Here is a 17,335-nt window from a genome sequence, read left to right on the forward strand (position 1 = left end):
AGAGGGAGTGATAATATTCAGGATGGATTCTGGAATCTAGGCTGGAGGGGAAGGGACTGAGGATGTGAGGAGAGTGAGGGATAGTGAAAACCCAGAAGGAGCAAGAGATTGCAGGACTGGTGGGGTTGAAGGATTATTGAACTCAGGGAAATATAGGAGATGGCATAGTTGGAGAGTAGGAATAATGGGGTGGGGTGCAGTTATTAATGACAAACTCTAGGGTAAAATCAGGGGGGTCAGTGGCTGAGGAGGGTGAAGGACAGTAACAGCGACCAGGGTATGGGAAGGATCATCTATGTGGATATTGAAAACACCAAGAATTAGGACATAACTCATCCTTGGCAAGAGTGATGGTGGTCCAGGAACTTACTTTTTAGCCCTCCAACCATTTCAGTCTGAAAACCACTTCAGTGAATGGGGGGAAGGGATAGTTAGGGAGTGTGGGATTGATAGGTACAGACTGCTGTATTTAAAATGGATAACCAACAAGGACCTACTGTATAACACAGGGAACTCTGCTCAATAGTATGTAACAGCCTAAATGGGAAAAGAATTTGAAAAATAATAGATATATGTATATGTATAACTGAATCACCTGAAACTATCACAACATTGTTAATCAACTGTACTCCAATATAAAATAAAAAGTTTAAAAAAAAAGTTATTTTGTCACTGCCCCCCCCGTCAAAACAAAAACCACTTCAGTGAAGAAAAAGACCCTCCTAGGGTATCCTAAATCAAAGCAAGACATCCAAAAAAGCTTTCCAATTAGAAGGTTGGGTAGCTTTTCTGAAATACTCATAGTCTGGTTTTTATTGAATGTGAAATATTGTGCATTTTAAATAGAGGTCAGTCCATGGGCCGTCTGACAGACCCTCCTTAGTGACTCTCTTGATCTATAATTTGTGAACCGCTGATTTTACCTATACTTCGAGCCTGGAACCTCTGATTTACCTGTGCTTTGAGCCTGTGTCTCTTCTCCTTGGAATCTCTAATAAGCGCTAACAAGATATGTCAACATTTCAAGGGGGTGTCATATGCAAAAGGAAGTGAGCCAGTGTTTGTAGGGCTGAGACAATAGTAAACTTTGAAAGTTTGAACACAAAAGAGAAACTCCGCCTATTTCACAGACCTTGTCTTAACAACCTCCTGCAGGAACCTTTCTGCAGCCTCAAACCCAAACCGCCATTTGGAACAGCAGGGCCAGGCTAGCAAGTTCAAGTTAGGGAATGCACTAAGGAAGAAGGTCTAAAGCTTGAATCAGAAAAGAGGGACTAGCAAGAGAAACTGGCAAAAAGGGACATTTAAGGAGAAGCCTTTGGCTGGAATTCATTTCTGTCTCCTCCTCCTTATCCAGAGGAATCTGAGCGGAGAAGAAAACACATATCGCTTTTGGTATATGGCCTGACTTTCAAGTTTTAAATTAGATAATAGAAGCTCGGTGAGGCCTCTCTCAGAGGTGTACTTCTCTTGTCCTCTCTTCTGTTTCTTTCTGTCACCACTTTTCTGCATCTTCCTTCTTCTCTGATTTCCACCCTCCACATTCCTCTTCACCCCTGTTTTGTTCTCTTCCACCTCTTCTCTGGTTCTGGTTCTCTTTCCTTCCTTCTCTCCATCTCTTGGTCCTGGTCCTTCTGAGCGCACACCTTCTTGTGCTGGAACGGATGTGAGGTGTGGTGATGTGCAGTGGTGAGGACATGAAGTTATGGACTGGAATGATGCTGGAATAATGCTTCTCATCCAGGAGCCATGCTCCCAAGTGGTTCTCCAGGGAAAGGCTATGTTGTCAGCGTGAGATTATTCTAGTTCTTCCTTAGTTACAGCTTTCTCCTCCCTTCCATCCAGATAGAGTCCCTCAGAAAGCTGAATGCTGCAGAGTGGCGTTGGCGAGGGCTGCATAGATTCTCTCCAGTGTGAAAGTGTGGCTCAAATAGAACTTCCTGTAGGAGTAGGAGCGAAAAACTTTCAATAAGATATAACACCTCAAAAGCTCTTCTGTGGGCACCTAGATACTTCTGTTAATTTTTAAAATTGTCAACTATTAATAACAGGTAACTTGTAAGAGTTAGTGGTTTATTGATAATACTTTACTCTGGAAAACATATAACCACTTCTACCTTCTTTAAGGGTGTCTCTCTGGTCAGACAGAGGCACAAAGGAAGTACTTAATGAATAACTGTTAAATGAATACATGGATGGATGAATAAGGGTTGGAGTTTGGGAAGATAAGGGCTGGGCCCCAGCTAGGGCCTCTAGCTCCTTCCCACTCTCCTCAGTGGAAGGTTGGGGCCCCCAAGGAGCTCAGGGAAGGAAAAGGAGCTCCCCCCTCCCCGCTGCAGAGGCAGACCCTCATGCTTCCCACACTGCAGGGAGAAGGCAGCTCTAGTGACGACAGCGTCCTGCTAGTCTCTGTCCCTTCAGAGCCACTTGCAGGAACTCCCAGGGGCCTCTGGTGGCCCTGGAGGTGCCATACTTAGGGTTTCACTCAGGCCTGTTGGAGGTAAAGAAGAACAGGGCAGGAAGAAAGAGGGCTGAGGGCTTCCCTGGTGGCGCAGTGGTTAAGAATCCGCCTGCCAATGCAGGGGACACGGGTTCGAGCCCTGGTCCGGGAAGATCCCACATGCTGCGGAGCAACTAAGCCCGTGTGCCACAACTACTGAGGCTATGCTCTAGAGCCCGCGAGCCACAACTACTGAAGCCTGAGCGCCTAGAGCCCGTGGTCCACAATGAGAGAAGCCACCGCAATGAGAAGCCCGCGCACCACCACGAAGCATAGCTCCCGCTCACTGCAACTAGAGAAAGCCCGCGCGCAGCAACAAAGACCCAACACAGACAAAAATAAATAAATTTATTTATTAAAAAATAAAATAATAATTTAAAAAAAAGGAAAGAAAGAGGCCCCCCCACTCCCACCCCACAGCCTCCTGGAATCATCCCCAGGACCCTAGGACCTGAACCCAGGCCTGAGGTAGAATTCCAGGCCTGTCCCAGGATGGCAGCTGGATTAACCCCATCACCGTACCTATGAGTGGTACCAGCTGGGGCCGGCGGAGGCTGCCAGAGTGCTGAGGAGTGAGAGGGGCTGCAGCCCAGTGGGGTTCTCTCTTTCCCACTCTCCATAGGTGAACGACTCCCTCCAACTGAGGTCACGGGTGCAAGGGATGGAGTCTTCGCTGGGACGGTTTTTTTCTAGGTCAAAATGGGAATGCATTTGTGTACTTTAATTCACAGAGCACTCTCACAGAGGCCAGCCAACATTTGCGAGGTGCTTATTATGGGCCAGGCACTGTTCCAAACAGTTACAGGCGTCAATGCTCTTTTAATACTCACAACAACCCCTGAGAGGTCAGTGCTGCCACAGTCCCCATTTGCTGCATGAGGATTCTGAGGCCCAGCAAGTTTAAGTCACTTACCTGTGGTCACAAAATGACGAGGCAAGGCCAGAATTCAAGGCCAGATAACCAGGCAACAGAGCCCGTGTTTTTACCACTACGTCATGTGAACAAGGCAGTACCAGTAAAAGGAGGCAACCAACGTGGCTTGGAGAGGTTAACCAAGTGAATTTCCCTAGGAGATTCAGCTAGCTGAACTGGCAATGGCCTTGAACCCAGATGGCCTGAAGCCAGAGCCTGTTCCTGGTCCACTTGGCTTCAGCTACTCAAAGCTGCAGCCTAGCAGCCTCGGCATCACCTAGAGCATGTGAAAAATGCAGTCTCAGGTCCACCCAGACCCACTGAATCAGAATCTGCATATTAACAAGATCCTCAGGGGATCATTTGCATGTGATATTTTGGGAAGCACTGTGATAGGTCACACCACCCACTGATAGGGAGTTGAAAGATTCAACTACACAGGTAAGCTTGGGGATGCTGGCTTTTCCAAATGTAGCGCCCACACTCTTTCTCTCTCTCTCTCTCTCTCTCTCTCTCTCTCTCTCTCTCTCTCTCTCTCTCGTCATCCAGAAGTTCCAAGAGGCTGGGGTGTGACGGTCCTTCCAAACTGAAAGGGTACACTACCTGGCCCAAAGAGAAAAGAGGGGTTCCTTCAGCTCTGAGGAAAGAACAGGGTCCTGAGGACACCCCAGGATGATTAATTGAAATCAGCCTAGGGGCATCTTGGGAACAACAGTTCCCACGACACAGATGGCCTGTGAGTCTGAAATTCTAGCTGTTCTCTCAAATCCTAGAAATAAGTTTGAAATATTCTCTATTTCTGTCTTCTTCAACTCTAATCTCATGTGGTATGTTTTGAGTGTATGTGTATGTGTATGTGTGTGTATGTGTGTGTGTGTGTGTGTGTGTGTCTGTGTTTGAATGTATGTGGAAAAACATTAATTAATGAATCACCATTGTATTAGCAGTCACATAATATGAGAAAGCACTTCTAGACTTGGAGAAAACATGGGCCAGCAATCAGCTCTATTTACCATATAGAACAGGGGTTGTGAACTGGCAGCCTCCGGGCTCACTTTGGTCTGTGGATACCTTTTGTTTGCCCACTAAGTGTTGGCCTGTACTGTACTTTAGTATTTTATGAAGTGGGGAGAGGGGGTATGTGATATAAAAATTCAGATTTTTGTTTTTTCTTGAAAAATCAGAGTATCTGGCAACCCTAGGCTTGTGTTGCAGCGTGGCAACAATTAGTTGAAGCTTTAATTGAAACGTTCACTTTTTCATGCCACTGTCCCCACCACTCCCTATTGTCTCCTCAATGCTGAAACCAAGTGTCAGCCCAGCTGTTGTTTTACCAATGACAGAGTTGAGAGAAAACCCAGCCATTTCTTATATCTATGACACTTAGACTCTTTACTCCTCTATACCCCCTGCAGATGTTTGAGCTGCAACCCCTGGTTTGGATAAAAGTTGGCACAGCTCCCCTGGGATCTACACATTCCTCTAAATCTCTAAATATAACATGATATTCTGACTGCCTCCTGAGCCAATTTGGAGGAATAATTTCTTAGTGGTGTGGTGCACAAATATTTATTGAGCTCCTATTGTGCTCCCAGCCCTGTGCTTGCCACTGTAGAAATTCAGAGGCACCAGAAAAATTTAGTATTGGTTGAAGAAACAAGACTTAAGCCTATGAAACAATCAGGGATAGTATGTTGTGTGAGAGGTTATGAGCAAGGAGAGATTTGTCTGGGCAGGAAGGTGTCGTGAGTGGACCTGAAAGGTTAGGTAGGATTTAGGGTGGCATCAGGAGGAAGGGAGGAGAGGGGGATGAATAAGGCATGGGGAAGGGTAGCTGAGGTTTGACCAGAGCAGAAGATTTGGGCTGGAGAACAGGAGGAGTCAGAGGGCTCCCATTTGAGGAGGGGACAGTGACCAGGTGAGATGGGTACGAGGGGAAAGTTCATGCAGGATCATCCATGCCAAAATGAGTGGATCTGGGGTAAACTAGAACCCAGAAATAAATCGGGAACAGGGCTGCTGTTTCCAGAATGGGTCATGCTGTCTCACACAGACTCTGCCTCTCTTCCTAGAAACCCCGCCTCAACCGCCTTGGCCAGCCCACTCGTACTTATCCTCTCTGACTCAGCTCAGACCCCAGGCCTTCTGGGACAGCTTCCCGGGAGGAGGGAGGGAGGCCTGTCTTTGTGCTCCTGTGGCACCCCAGGCTTGAGCTTTGAATGTTGCCTGGAAGGAGAGGTTATGTAATTTGGGGACTTACCCATCTGACTCCAAAAATTATAAACCCCTTGAAGCGGGTGCTGTGTCTTTCTTCACTGTGATTCCAAAGCCTTCAACAGTGTTAGGCACTTACCAAGTGCTCAGTGCATGCTTTTGAATGAATAAATGAATGAATGAACTAGCAGAAGATCGCTGCCGTGGTCCAGGCAAGAGATGATAAAGTGGACTAGGGTGGGATCTGTGGGAGTAGAAATGAAGTAAAGAATATAAGAAACATTTGAAAGAAAGGAATTAATAGGATTTGATGCCAAATTGACTATGGTGGCCAAAGATCCCGGAGGAACTCAAACTAAGGTACAGGAGGATGACGGCAACCCTGACAGCACCAGGAAAGTTGGGGTGGGGTACTAGAGGCAATCTTACTCCTATATCTGCCGAGCAGAAAATTCTCCGAGACGAGGGTGCCCCGTGCCCTCCGTTACCTGGACTGTCCTTTTTTTTCTCTGTCTTTCTGCTGCTCCTGGAACTCCAGCCATTTCAGGATCAAGAAAATGGAAATCAAAAGGAAAAGAATAGAGCATGAAACTCTCATTTTAAATCTTGTTTCCAGTTATATTTTTCCTGATGCAACAAAAGCTTTAGAGGCAGATATAAATGTGAAAAAGGCCAGCTGTGACTATATTGGGTGGGTGTGACGCATATTAAAGTAGCAGAAGAAAAAATAGGGAAGGGGGAGGCGGGATGGGGTGGAGTTTGGGCAGCAGAACCCAGGCTGCTGATTTTGCTGAGGTGGAGTGGGTGTGACTCCATCTGTTTGGTCCTGCGTCTTGGCCATTTATTTTATTTGCTGTACATTGCATGTTGCTGCCAACGTGCAAAAACTGCTATAACCGCAACCAGACTAGAACCTGCCTAAATGAGGAGAAAAATCATCACTCGGGGCTTCATGCTGAAAAATTAAAGAGAAGAAACTAAATGTCTGTACAAAGCAATTATTGAGACAAGGAAGCAAAAATTCAATGTTCCCTGTTTCTCACATCCCTCTGATCCGTCTTGTACATGACAGCCCAGACTCAGTTGCCGTAGCTCCCTGGCTGGTCCCTCCACACCTAGCCTCCCTCTCTTCAAATCACTGTCACTGCAACAGCCAGCATGACCTTTTTAAAATGTACATGGGATCACGCCGCTTCCCTGTTTAAAATGCTGCTAAGGCTCCCATTACACTTAAAGCCTAAATCCATTCGCATGGCTTCCCAGCCCCTGCCTGGCTTGGTCCCTGCCCACTTCTATGTATGTCGTCCTACCACCATCCCCACTTCCCTACTGGCCTTCCTTCCCTTTCTCTGCACTCACCAAGCTGCTTCCTCAGGGCGAAGCCTCATTTGTTGCCTTACCCTGCACAGCTTTCTCCACCCTTTAACTGGCTCGTGCATGTTTCTCCTTCAGGTCTTTGACTCCTCTGACCTCCTGGAGATATTAAAAGCTGTCTGTGCCAGAGATTGCCAGTAGGTCCCGAGCATGCCCTTTTCCCTTCTCCCTCCGGGGCAGAACATCTAATTTTGTGTTGGGCCCATGGCTATGTGGAATGGAGGCTGCATTTCCCAGCCTCCTTTGCAGCTGGGTGTGGCCATGTGACTGAATTGTGACCAGTGAGGTATAAACAGAAGCCGTCCTTCCCAGAGTAATAAAGAAAATCTGTAACTTAACATTCTAAGACAGTCAAAATATCTCGCTATTAGATATCAAATATCTTCCTCCATTAGAGTCCAGGGCTCTCCAGCTCAGCAATGTGACATCTTACCATCTTACATCTTCCTTCATTACAGATCTCTGTATGATATACAGAGTGACAACCCCAGTATAAATTCTTTAACAGCGGGCAACTAACAAATCTTTTTCTTGTGTTAATAGTTTTTCTACTTCCAGCTCAAGTTAGAATTAAAAATACAAGCTAATTTTTTTCTTTTTGGCCGTGCCTCGCAGCTTGCGGGATCTCAGTTCCCCGACCAGGGACTGAACCCGGGCCCTCGGCAGTGAGAGCACAGAGTCCTAACCACAGGACCGCCAGGGAATCCCCTGCAAGTTAATATTAATTGAGAGTTTATTACATCCTCCTGTAAATTTGCTGAGGCTGGGCCGAGCACTTGATGCACGTGAGCTCATTTAATCCTGACACGATCTGCTTGAGGTTGGCAGTACCACAATTTCTACTTTATGGGTGTAAAAACCAAGGCCCAGCAGAGTTAAGCAATATGCCCCCAAGGGCTCATAGTCAGAGTGGTGACTTGGGCCCAGGGTTGTGTGAGCTCTTACCCATTATGAGTGATTGCATCCTCTGAGCTCTCCTGGTTTTCAGTTTATTACTGGCATTCACAAAGAAAACTTTCTTTTTTTAAATTCTGTCTCTGAGTTGCTGGTCCCTGTTAAGACAAAAATCTCCTTCTCTCTGACACCTCGTTTTTCTCTTCTGGTGACATTTACTAATTTTTTTCTGTTCTTCCTTTTCTTTGACACCACAAATCAAGTTCACTAGGACCCCGGTTCCCATTTTATCTTTGCTCTCTGGCCGTGGTGCCCTGTGGTCTAAGTGCTCTCGACCTCTGTCTCTCTCATACCAACCAGTCTTAAGACGCAACCCTTAGTCATCTGTACATGTAAGGACATTTCCTCAGGCATGGAGAAGACAGGCCTGCAGGAGGGAGCTTTCCAGAAAACGTTAAAAAAAAAAAAAAGTGACTATAGAAGCTCCATAAAGTTCAAGCAGAGGCCAGGTAAGTAGGTAACGGAACCCAGGGACAGATGATGACATTTTAAACAACGTTTTGATTACTTTTCTGTAGGACTAGAAACGAGTTTAGAAATTAGGTTTTACTTTTCCACCTGTGTTACTAATTTATTCTTAATATTGAAGAAGCTACTTTCCATTTTTTATAAAATTCCTCCTCTGGGGTCAAGCCCACGATGCTTGTGGAGAAGGAGAATTAGGCAAAGAGACCAGGAAAAGGTTGCCCTGAGTCAAGAATACAGACTGGATACTGAGGGGCAATACTTCATGCACCTCCCTGTGCCCATTAACCAAGATAACTTGGTTTCTGGATCTCCCAGCACAGACCATCTGGAACGTCATGCTGGCTGGATTTGAGTCATGTACCTGAACTGGTTGTGCTGGTGCAAGTCGGCAAAAATCTGAGAGAGGGCCTCACTCTCCCCCTTGGCCATCAGCTGCGTGAGGCTCTCGCTGGGCTGGGAGGCTTGGAGTTTCTTCTGCACTAACTAGATGGAGGAAAAAAGCAAAACCAGGTGGTTAAGTTCTCAGCGTCTCTGCATTTCCCTAATATCATGGTCCAGACCCTAAAGGTTAGAACTCAGCTGTCCTATCAGACAGAGCCACGCCAACTGCATAGAGAGGCAATTCTGAGGCCATATCTGTTTGTTTATACCTCCATACTGTTATAAATATCCTTTGGTGTCCCAAGAATAACATTGTCCCTGAAAACTTTAAACATAATTTAGTAGATAAGCTATTCTTATTAACATACCTTAATGTTATTGAATAGCCTATTAATATAAACTTTAATAAAGCTTATGCTACTTGGTTTTATATTTAAATGGAAGGGGATTAAATGTTTATTGTAGGAATTTAATGTTTTTCAAATTCATTTCTCTAAGAAATATCCTACGTTGAGCTACTTTTTATGCCAGAGTAAAACTGCCTATTTTCCTGTTGCCTGTGATACCCCAGAGATGCCCCAGTTGTGCACACTGCTCATAGCCATTCAATATTTATTGAATATCAACTACGTGCCAGGCACTGGGGAATCGAAGTGATGAAAACAGATAAAAATCTCGGCCTTCATGGATTTTGTGTTGTAACTCAAGTCAGGCTTCTGTTCATTATACTATAAGGCCTGGGGCAAAAAGGCCCAGGTGGCTTCCCTGAATTCTATCAAATATTTAAAGAAGTAGTAACACCAATCGTCACAAACTCAGAAACAGAGGAGGAGGGAACACTTCCCAAATTACTCAGTAAGGTGAGTATTACCCTGATACCAAAGCCAGGCTATCACAAGAAAACTACAGATCAATATCTCTAATGAACATAGATGCAAAACTCCTTAACAAAATGCTAGTGAACCACATCCAGTAATATATAAAAAGGATCATACACACTGTAACCAAATGGAATTTATTGCAGGAACACAAGGCTGGTTTAACATCTAAAAGTGAATTAATGTAATATACTATATTAATAGAATAAAGGACAAAATATGTGATCATCTCAGAAGATGGAGAAAAAGCATCTGACAAAATTTAATACCCACTCATGATAAAAATTCTCAATAAACAAGGAATAGAAGGGAATTTCCTGAACCTTATAAAGGGCATCTACAAAAATCTCACGGTTAACATCATGCTTAATAAAAGACTGGATGTTTTTCCCCTAATACCAGGAACAAGGCAAGGGTGTCTACTTTTGCTACTTCTATTAAACATTGTACTGAAGGTTCTAACTAATGCAATAAGGCAATAAACAAATAAATGGATCCAAACTGGAAATGAAGTTAAGCTGTCTTTATTCGCAGATGACATGAATGTATGCACATATGTAGAAAATCCCAAGGAATCCACAAAAACTACTACAACTAATAAACAAGATTAATACACAAAAACCAGTTGTATTCCTGTACATTTTCAATGACTGATGCAAAAATTAAATTAAGAAAACAATTCCATTCACAATAACATCAACAGCAATCAAATACTTAGGAATAGGGCTTCCCTGGTGGCGCAGTGGTTGAGAGTCCGCCTGCCGATGCAGGAGACATGGGTTCGCGCCCCGGTCCGGGAAGATCCCACATGCCGCGGAGCGGCTGGGCCCATGAGCCATAGCCGCTGAGCCTGCGCGTCCGGAGCCTGTGCTCCACAATGGGAGAGGCCACAACAGTGAGAGGCCCGCATACCGCAAAAAAACAAACAAACAAACAAAAAGATAATACCATTGTTTTGTTTTTGTTTTTTTTGGCCATGTGGCTTGTGGAATTTTAGTTCCCTGACCAGGGATTGAACCCAGGCCCTCAGCAGTGAACAGAGTCCTAACCACTGAACCGCCAGGGAATTTCCAACAATACCATTGCTGGTGAAGATGCGGAGAAACTAAAACCCTCATGCATTACTGGAGGGAATGTAAAATGGTACTGTCACCTTGGAAAACAGTTTGCCGGTTTAAACATAAACTTACCACATGACCCAGCAATTCCAATTCCTTGAAATCTACCCATGACAAATGAAAACATACCCTAACATACATCTATACAAAAACTTGTACACAAATGTCCACAGCAGCATTATTCATAATAGCCCCAGACTGGAAACAATCCAAATGTCCATCAACTGGTGAATAGATAAAACATGGTATGTCTATACAATGGAATACGATTCAGCAACTGAAAGGAATAAGTTATTGATAATCTGTGACTCTACCCTAGAGTTGGCCCCATGCTATGATATGGATGAACTTGAAAAACCTTATGCTAAGTGAAAGAAGCCAGACATGAAAGCCTATATATTATAGGATTCCATTTATATGAAATGTTTCAGAAATATGAGTAGAGATTGAAGACAGATCAATGGCTGCCTAGGGCAGAAAGTAGGAACAGGGAATGGCTGCAAATGGGCATGAGGGAATTTTTTAGGGTGATGGAAATGTTCTAAAACTGGATTGTGGTGATGGTTGCACAACTCTATACATTTACTGAAAAATCTGAACTGTACACTCAGGTGAATTTTAATCAGTAAAGCTGGTTAGAAAAGGCCCAAGGCAAGGCTTCCCAGGGTGCCCCCGTATCAGCTCACTGAAGCTCTACAGCTCAGCTCTGACCTTGGCTGGAGGAGCCAATGGTGCCCACTTACCTGTGAGTCTCCTGAGGGACTGCAGCTGTTCTTGGGTACCAGGCAGTGAGTGACGAGAATCCTAGGGTCTTTGGTGGTGATGGACAGGTCCTTCTGTAGAATTTGAACCAGTCGGATCCAGAAGTGGAAGACAGTCTGAGGATGGTCAGGGTGGAGCCTTAGGTAGTAGATCTTCTCCGTGACTGTCCTCGACCGCAGGACACGTTGAAAGCGGTCACAGACCTGGAGCTCCACAAACTTCAAAGGGAGAATCCTGAAGACGTGAGGGAAGACACATATTGCTTCTGATCCAACCCTGTCTTCATGAAAATGAGGAGTGTCTCCTTCAGAACTGAGGCTTTGGTGGGTAGGAGAGAGAATGCTTAGCACAGTGGTGCTCAAACTTTGGGGAGATCAGATTCACCAGGGGAGCTTGTTTAAAATGCAGACGCCTCAAGATAACCCCAAAGATTCAGATTCAGTAGGTCTGGGGTGAGCCCCTGGAATCTGCATTCTAACCTCTACCCATCCTGCCATGATTCTCATGCTGGTGTTCCCTGGATCCTGCTTGAGAGGGACAGCCCGGGAGTAAGGTAGCTGGGATCATAGGGCTTTTCAATTTCCTTCTTGAGAGCACAACAGGAGCTGGGTCCCACTGTCCAGCTTGTCCATTCATTGACCTCAATGCCTCCATTACTCCTCCCAAAGGAGTTAAGATTCAAGGAGTTGGCTTTGGATCTAGTATTAGTCAGCTGGGTCTGGGCTGCACTTGCCATAGGTGTACCTAGAACATAATGGAGAGGTCTATCACCGAAGCAACATGGAGCAATGAAGGGTTTGCTTGGGCTTCTGGGAATATCTAGAGATTCCTGAGATATCCTACAGAAGAGGCTCAAACATCTAAAAGGGCCGTTTCATCCCCGACAAGCATAATGTTACAGCTCCAAGTGAGACTTCGTTCCACTCACTTTACCAGTAGGAAGACTGCAATGCAGCAAGTAACCTGTGACTCAAAAATTATTTGAGTCTAGTTAGTTGCATAAGGACTAGAACCTGCATCTCCCAGCCAGTGCTTCATCTGCCAGACTGCCTGGCTTCCTTGCCCCTTGGCCCCAAGTGGAGAGATTTCCTAAGAATTCAGTGCAGTGAATGCAGCGAGAAGGAAAGAGGGCGTGTAGACTGGCCCTCACTCCTGTCCACTTTATGGCCCCCCTTTGCCCCCCTTCAGGATGCTGACCTCTTCAGGATGATCTTGGGGGCTGTAGTTGGTTGGTTCCATGTCTGGCTCTGCCCATGGTGCCATTTGACGTTGGCCATGAAGAGGATGTTGAGAAGAGGCAGGCAGGGCACAGAGGAGGTCACCCCAAGGGCCATGGTGTTGGAGGCTTTGTAGATGTCTATCCAGTTCCTGCTCTTTTTGACCTGCAAAGCAGCACCCCCAGGGCACAGTCTGAGCACTGGCAGAAGCAGCAGTATGTTTTGGGCGAGAGCTTCTCAGACTCAGCACCATTCACAGTTTGGGCTGGATAATTCTTTGCGTGGGGGAGGAGCTGTCCTGTGCACGGTAAGATATTTAGCAGCGTCCATGGCCTCTGCCCAATAGATGCCAGGAGCAATCTCCACCCTCCCCCCATACAAATTGCGATAACCACAAATGTCTTCGGACATTGCCAAATGCCCCCTGGTGGCAGGGGCAAAATCATCGCTTGTTGGGAACCACAGTTTTAACCTATATTGGTTAAACAACTGTACCAGTATTTACTTTACCTACTATTAGCAATTGCCCACAAGAGTTCCTTGACGTGTGTCACACTTCTGTGAATCCTCCCCAGACTGTTTCCTGGATTTTCTTTGAAGAACCTGTCCTTTGGCACTTTCTTGAGGGGCCCTATTATCTCCTGTACCTTTTCTGCACTGTCAGGTCCCTGTAACTTCCAAGTTCTGTTTATTCTGGGTTCCATCTGGCCTGAGGGGAGCCCAGACAAGGAAACAAAAATGCACTGAGTGCCGTTGCACTAAAGCCTTTGCCTCCTGTGTTTCACGGAACAGCCAGGTCAGTCCCACCCTTATTACAATAGAGGAAACTGGGATTCAGGGTGTGCAGGTCACCTTCCTGATGACACCTCCTGATAAGAAAGCAGTGGACTGGACTCTGAGCCCAGATCTCTCTGGGCGTCCAGCTCCTATTCTTTCACCCACCAACATTTCTGTTCTGAACCCTCAAAGGGCAGCTCATTTTACTGCCTCTTTGTTCATCTGCTTTGAGCTGACAGCCTGGAGGAGGAAGTAAATCGAGGGAGGAAGCTACCAAATCCTCCACTCAGAGCAGACAACACTTGACCTCTCTCCCCAGAGTGACTGCAGGAGAAAACCTATCCGGAGCTCTGCAAAGTCAGGGTCAGATGGGGTAGCCTTGCCTCAGGTTCCTCTCTTTGCCTCAGTTGTCACTCCACTCCAGTTCCAGGGACAGACTCTCCGTCACATTGTGGGAACAGATTTAGAGGAATCAAGGAGTGCCATTCTGAGCGGCCCAAGAGTACCTGGACAAAGTTGCTTTCAAACACCACTGATTCAGGAAACAGGTTGAATTCTGGAGAATGAACCATCTGGCAGAGCAGTGCCTCCTCCACACCCAGGCCCACTCCAGGATTTGGTTCCCTATCCACAGGAAAGAGGCCCCTGAATTCTTCCCAGGCATTCAGGGAAGGGAAGGTTGGATAGGATCTTGTGACTTTGGCTGCCTTCTTCGATTTGTTCCAAGTCTTTCTATGTGGAACTGATGACAGCATTTCCGCACATGCTCAGGGGCCTGTTGCGCATTTGTCCTGGGATCTCTCTCTTCCCTTCTGGCCTTGGGCAGCTGGCCAAGGCCTGGGACCACCAATCAGATCACAATGATGAATGGATGACATCATGAAAAACCAGGGCAGGCCTGCAGGAAAGGGAAATGCAGAGGAGCCTCCCTTTTCCTCCAGGGTGCTTTCACAGCTTGTTTAGTGCCCTGACAGGCCCCAGCCCTTCTCAGGACCTGAGCTCCCCCAGAACTTGCTAAGAAAGTACTGAACCAGGCACAAAGCAAAGAAGGAAGGCTGTTAGGAATCTCCTTCTGCTTCTAAAAGGAAAATACCCTCCCTGCCTTTCAACCCTCCCTTACTCTGAATGCGACTACCCCCAAAGAGTTTTCTTATTTATTTATTTTTTTTCCCCCAAAGAGTTTTAAAGGCTGTTGTCAATTTAAAACCCAGCCTTCCTGAGCTTTGTACCATGTGGGCCCCACATACCCTGGTTTATCTGCAGTAGCCTTTGCTGTTTCTGGAAGGAGTTGAGGGGCTGTAGGTGCCTGCTCTGCGTTCTCCTACAGCTGGCTGGCTACTTCTGCGGGCCTTATTTCCCTGAGGAAGTCACACTGAAGAACCGTAGAAACAAGTAGTTTCTTACCCAGAGGCTGGCTTGGTGAGGGTACCATCTGAGAGGAACAGAATCCCAACAAGTAGCTCTGCTGGATCAACAAGCCCTACTTCCTCATCCTTGAGCCAGAGGAAGAAAGAGCCCAGATCTTGGGGTGGCTAGATCAGAGGCAAAGAACCAAGCAGCCTGACTGCTATTCAAGTCTATTTCAGGGAGAAATCACATTCTAGTTTGGACAAAATTCCAGAATCTATTAATCATCAAGGAACATTCACCATCAAGGTTAAATACAGTCAATTTAGAAAAGCAATCTGACAACCAACATATGCAAAGTACAAGCATGGAGGTTTATTTTTGTGTTTCATTAACAAGTCAGGGAGAAGGCTGAAAGGTCACGAGGCTTCCCTTATCTGATTCATTCAGCTCCCTCTCTGAGTCGTTTCCATTACGCCCCTGCTCTATCGGCTCCCTCATGGCTAAAGCAACTTCTGCACTCACGTTCCTTGTTTTCTTTTGTTTACCACGTGGGAGAAATGTCCTCTATGGTAACATTCTCTAAGGATGGGGTCAGAGACTGCATCCTGTGGTTTGCATTTCCCTGGAAACAACATACAGTACAAAAGTGATGGCAGTCATACGCGGATATGATGCTTTTCACAGTTAAAGCTTACCTGCAACAGTAAATCTTATTGGCTTAGATACATGGTTTGGATATATTTGGCCATTGAGACATTCAAACATTCCCTTCAATATGGAAGATGACTTTTTCTCTTTACAAGCCTGTTGAGCCCATTTTTGTGGTGTGTAGAGGGTGGCTTTTTAGCACCCAGTCTAAATAGCTAATTGTGAGGAAGCAAGTTTTCAGCTCTAAACAAAATGCTACACAATGATAAAATGGTGCCTTAAGTTCCTATTCCTTCCTACCTGCCCCCATCAAACCTCAAAAACTAGCACACTGAATCTTTAAAAAAACATTTGACAGATACTTAGTTGTCTGTCCCAATATCCATTCTCTCCAATCCTTTAGTAATAGAATGGTTGGTTTTTAGTTGGACACAAGTTTCTGGAATAAATATGTCATTTCCTGGCCTCCCTTATAGCTAGGTAAGCCATAGGACAAAAAAAAAAAAGAAAAAAAGAGGTAAACTCAAGTGTTGCGTGAAATTTCTATGAGGAATCATTATGGGAAGGGGATATGCTCTTTTCCACTCCTTGTTTTTCCCTTCTGACTGGAATACAGACTTGATGGCTGGAGCTGGAGCAGCCCTTTTGGGCCATGAAGTGGCATGCCAAGGATGGTAGCATAGCAAGATAAAAGGGCTTCCAATTCATTGCGAATCATAAAATTATCATATAGTCCTGAACTCTGTACCTCCAGACTTCTTTTTTTTTTTTTGGTACGCGGGCCTCTTACTGTTGTGGCCTCCCCTGTTGCGGAGCACGGGCTCCGGACGCACAGGCTCAGCGGCCATGGCTCACGGGCCTAGCCGCTCCGCGGCATTTGGGATCTTCCCGGACCAGGGCATGAACCCCTATCCCCTGCATTGGCAGGCGGACTCTCAACCACTGCGCCACCAGGGAAGCCCCAGACTTCTTTTAAGTATGAAAGAAATAAAGGTTTTCTGTGACTTTGAGCCAGACTTAAAACAAGCTGATAGAACTATATAAAATGACTATCTACTCTTCTGGGCAAATTTTACAGGAAATTATGGTACTATTTACCAATAATTCTAAGCAATGAAGAAAATAGGGTTAATTTACAATCAAGTTGGACCTTAAGAATGACAAACATAATTTCTGGAAAAAGTTGTATAAATATATATTCCAGTAATATGAGTAATTTATTGGTTTTGTTTTTCTGTGTATACATTGATGTTGATGCTGTCACAATTGTTGACTTTTGCGCATTTACTGATGAGCACTTTGGTTAGAGTCTCCTCGACTATGTTGACTGTCCTTTGGTTTGAGGCTAAAGTCACTTGGGCAGGGTTGGGTATCATTTCAAAAGCTTTCTCAAGAATGACCAGGAAGGACTTCCCTGGTGGTCCCGTGGTTAAGACTTCACCTTCCAATGCAGGGGGTGCGGGTTCAATCCCTGGTCAGGGAGCTAAGATCCCACATGCCTCAGGGCCAAAAACCAAAACATAAAACAGAAGCAATATTGTAACAAATTCAATAAAGACTTTGAAAATGTCCACATCAAAAAAATCTTAAAAAAAAAAAAGAATGATCAGGATATCTGGTTGTCAGTTGAGGCTGGGCCCAGGTTTTGTGGGGTTTAAAGCTTATACAATTTTGGAGACTCTTAAAAATAAAAAAGACTGGAAGGAGGGGTGAGTCAGGCGTTATTGTTTAATGGGTACAGAGTTTCAGTTTGGAAAGATGACCAGGCCTCAGAGATTCGT

General features: G+C 45.4%; 1 protein-coding gene across 1 annotated transcript; it reads right to left on the reverse strand.

Moving 5' to 3' along the window:
• Positions 1 to 1,855: 1,855 nt before the first annotated feature.
• On the reverse strand, positions 1,856 to 14,311 carry GARIN1B (golgi associated RAB2 interactor 1B; the record flags this gene model as incomplete). The annotated part of the gene is given in 8 exon segments (XM_082661692.1): positions 1,856 to 1,962; positions 3,023 to 3,040; positions 3,043 to 3,189; positions 6,116 to 6,153; positions 8,785 to 8,906; positions 11,544 to 11,796; positions 12,760 to 12,944; positions 14,063 to 14,311. Coding segments are annotated over 8 exon segments (1,119 nt in total).
• Positions 14,312 to 17,335: the final 3,024 nt, after the last annotated feature.

Source organism: Grampus griseus, assembly GCF_964374135.1.
Source record: "Grampus griseus genome assembly, chromosome: 9".
In the NCBI taxonomy this organism is placed as follows: domain Eukaryota; kingdom Metazoa; phylum Chordata; class Mammalia; order Artiodactyla; family Delphinidae; genus Grampus; species Grampus griseus.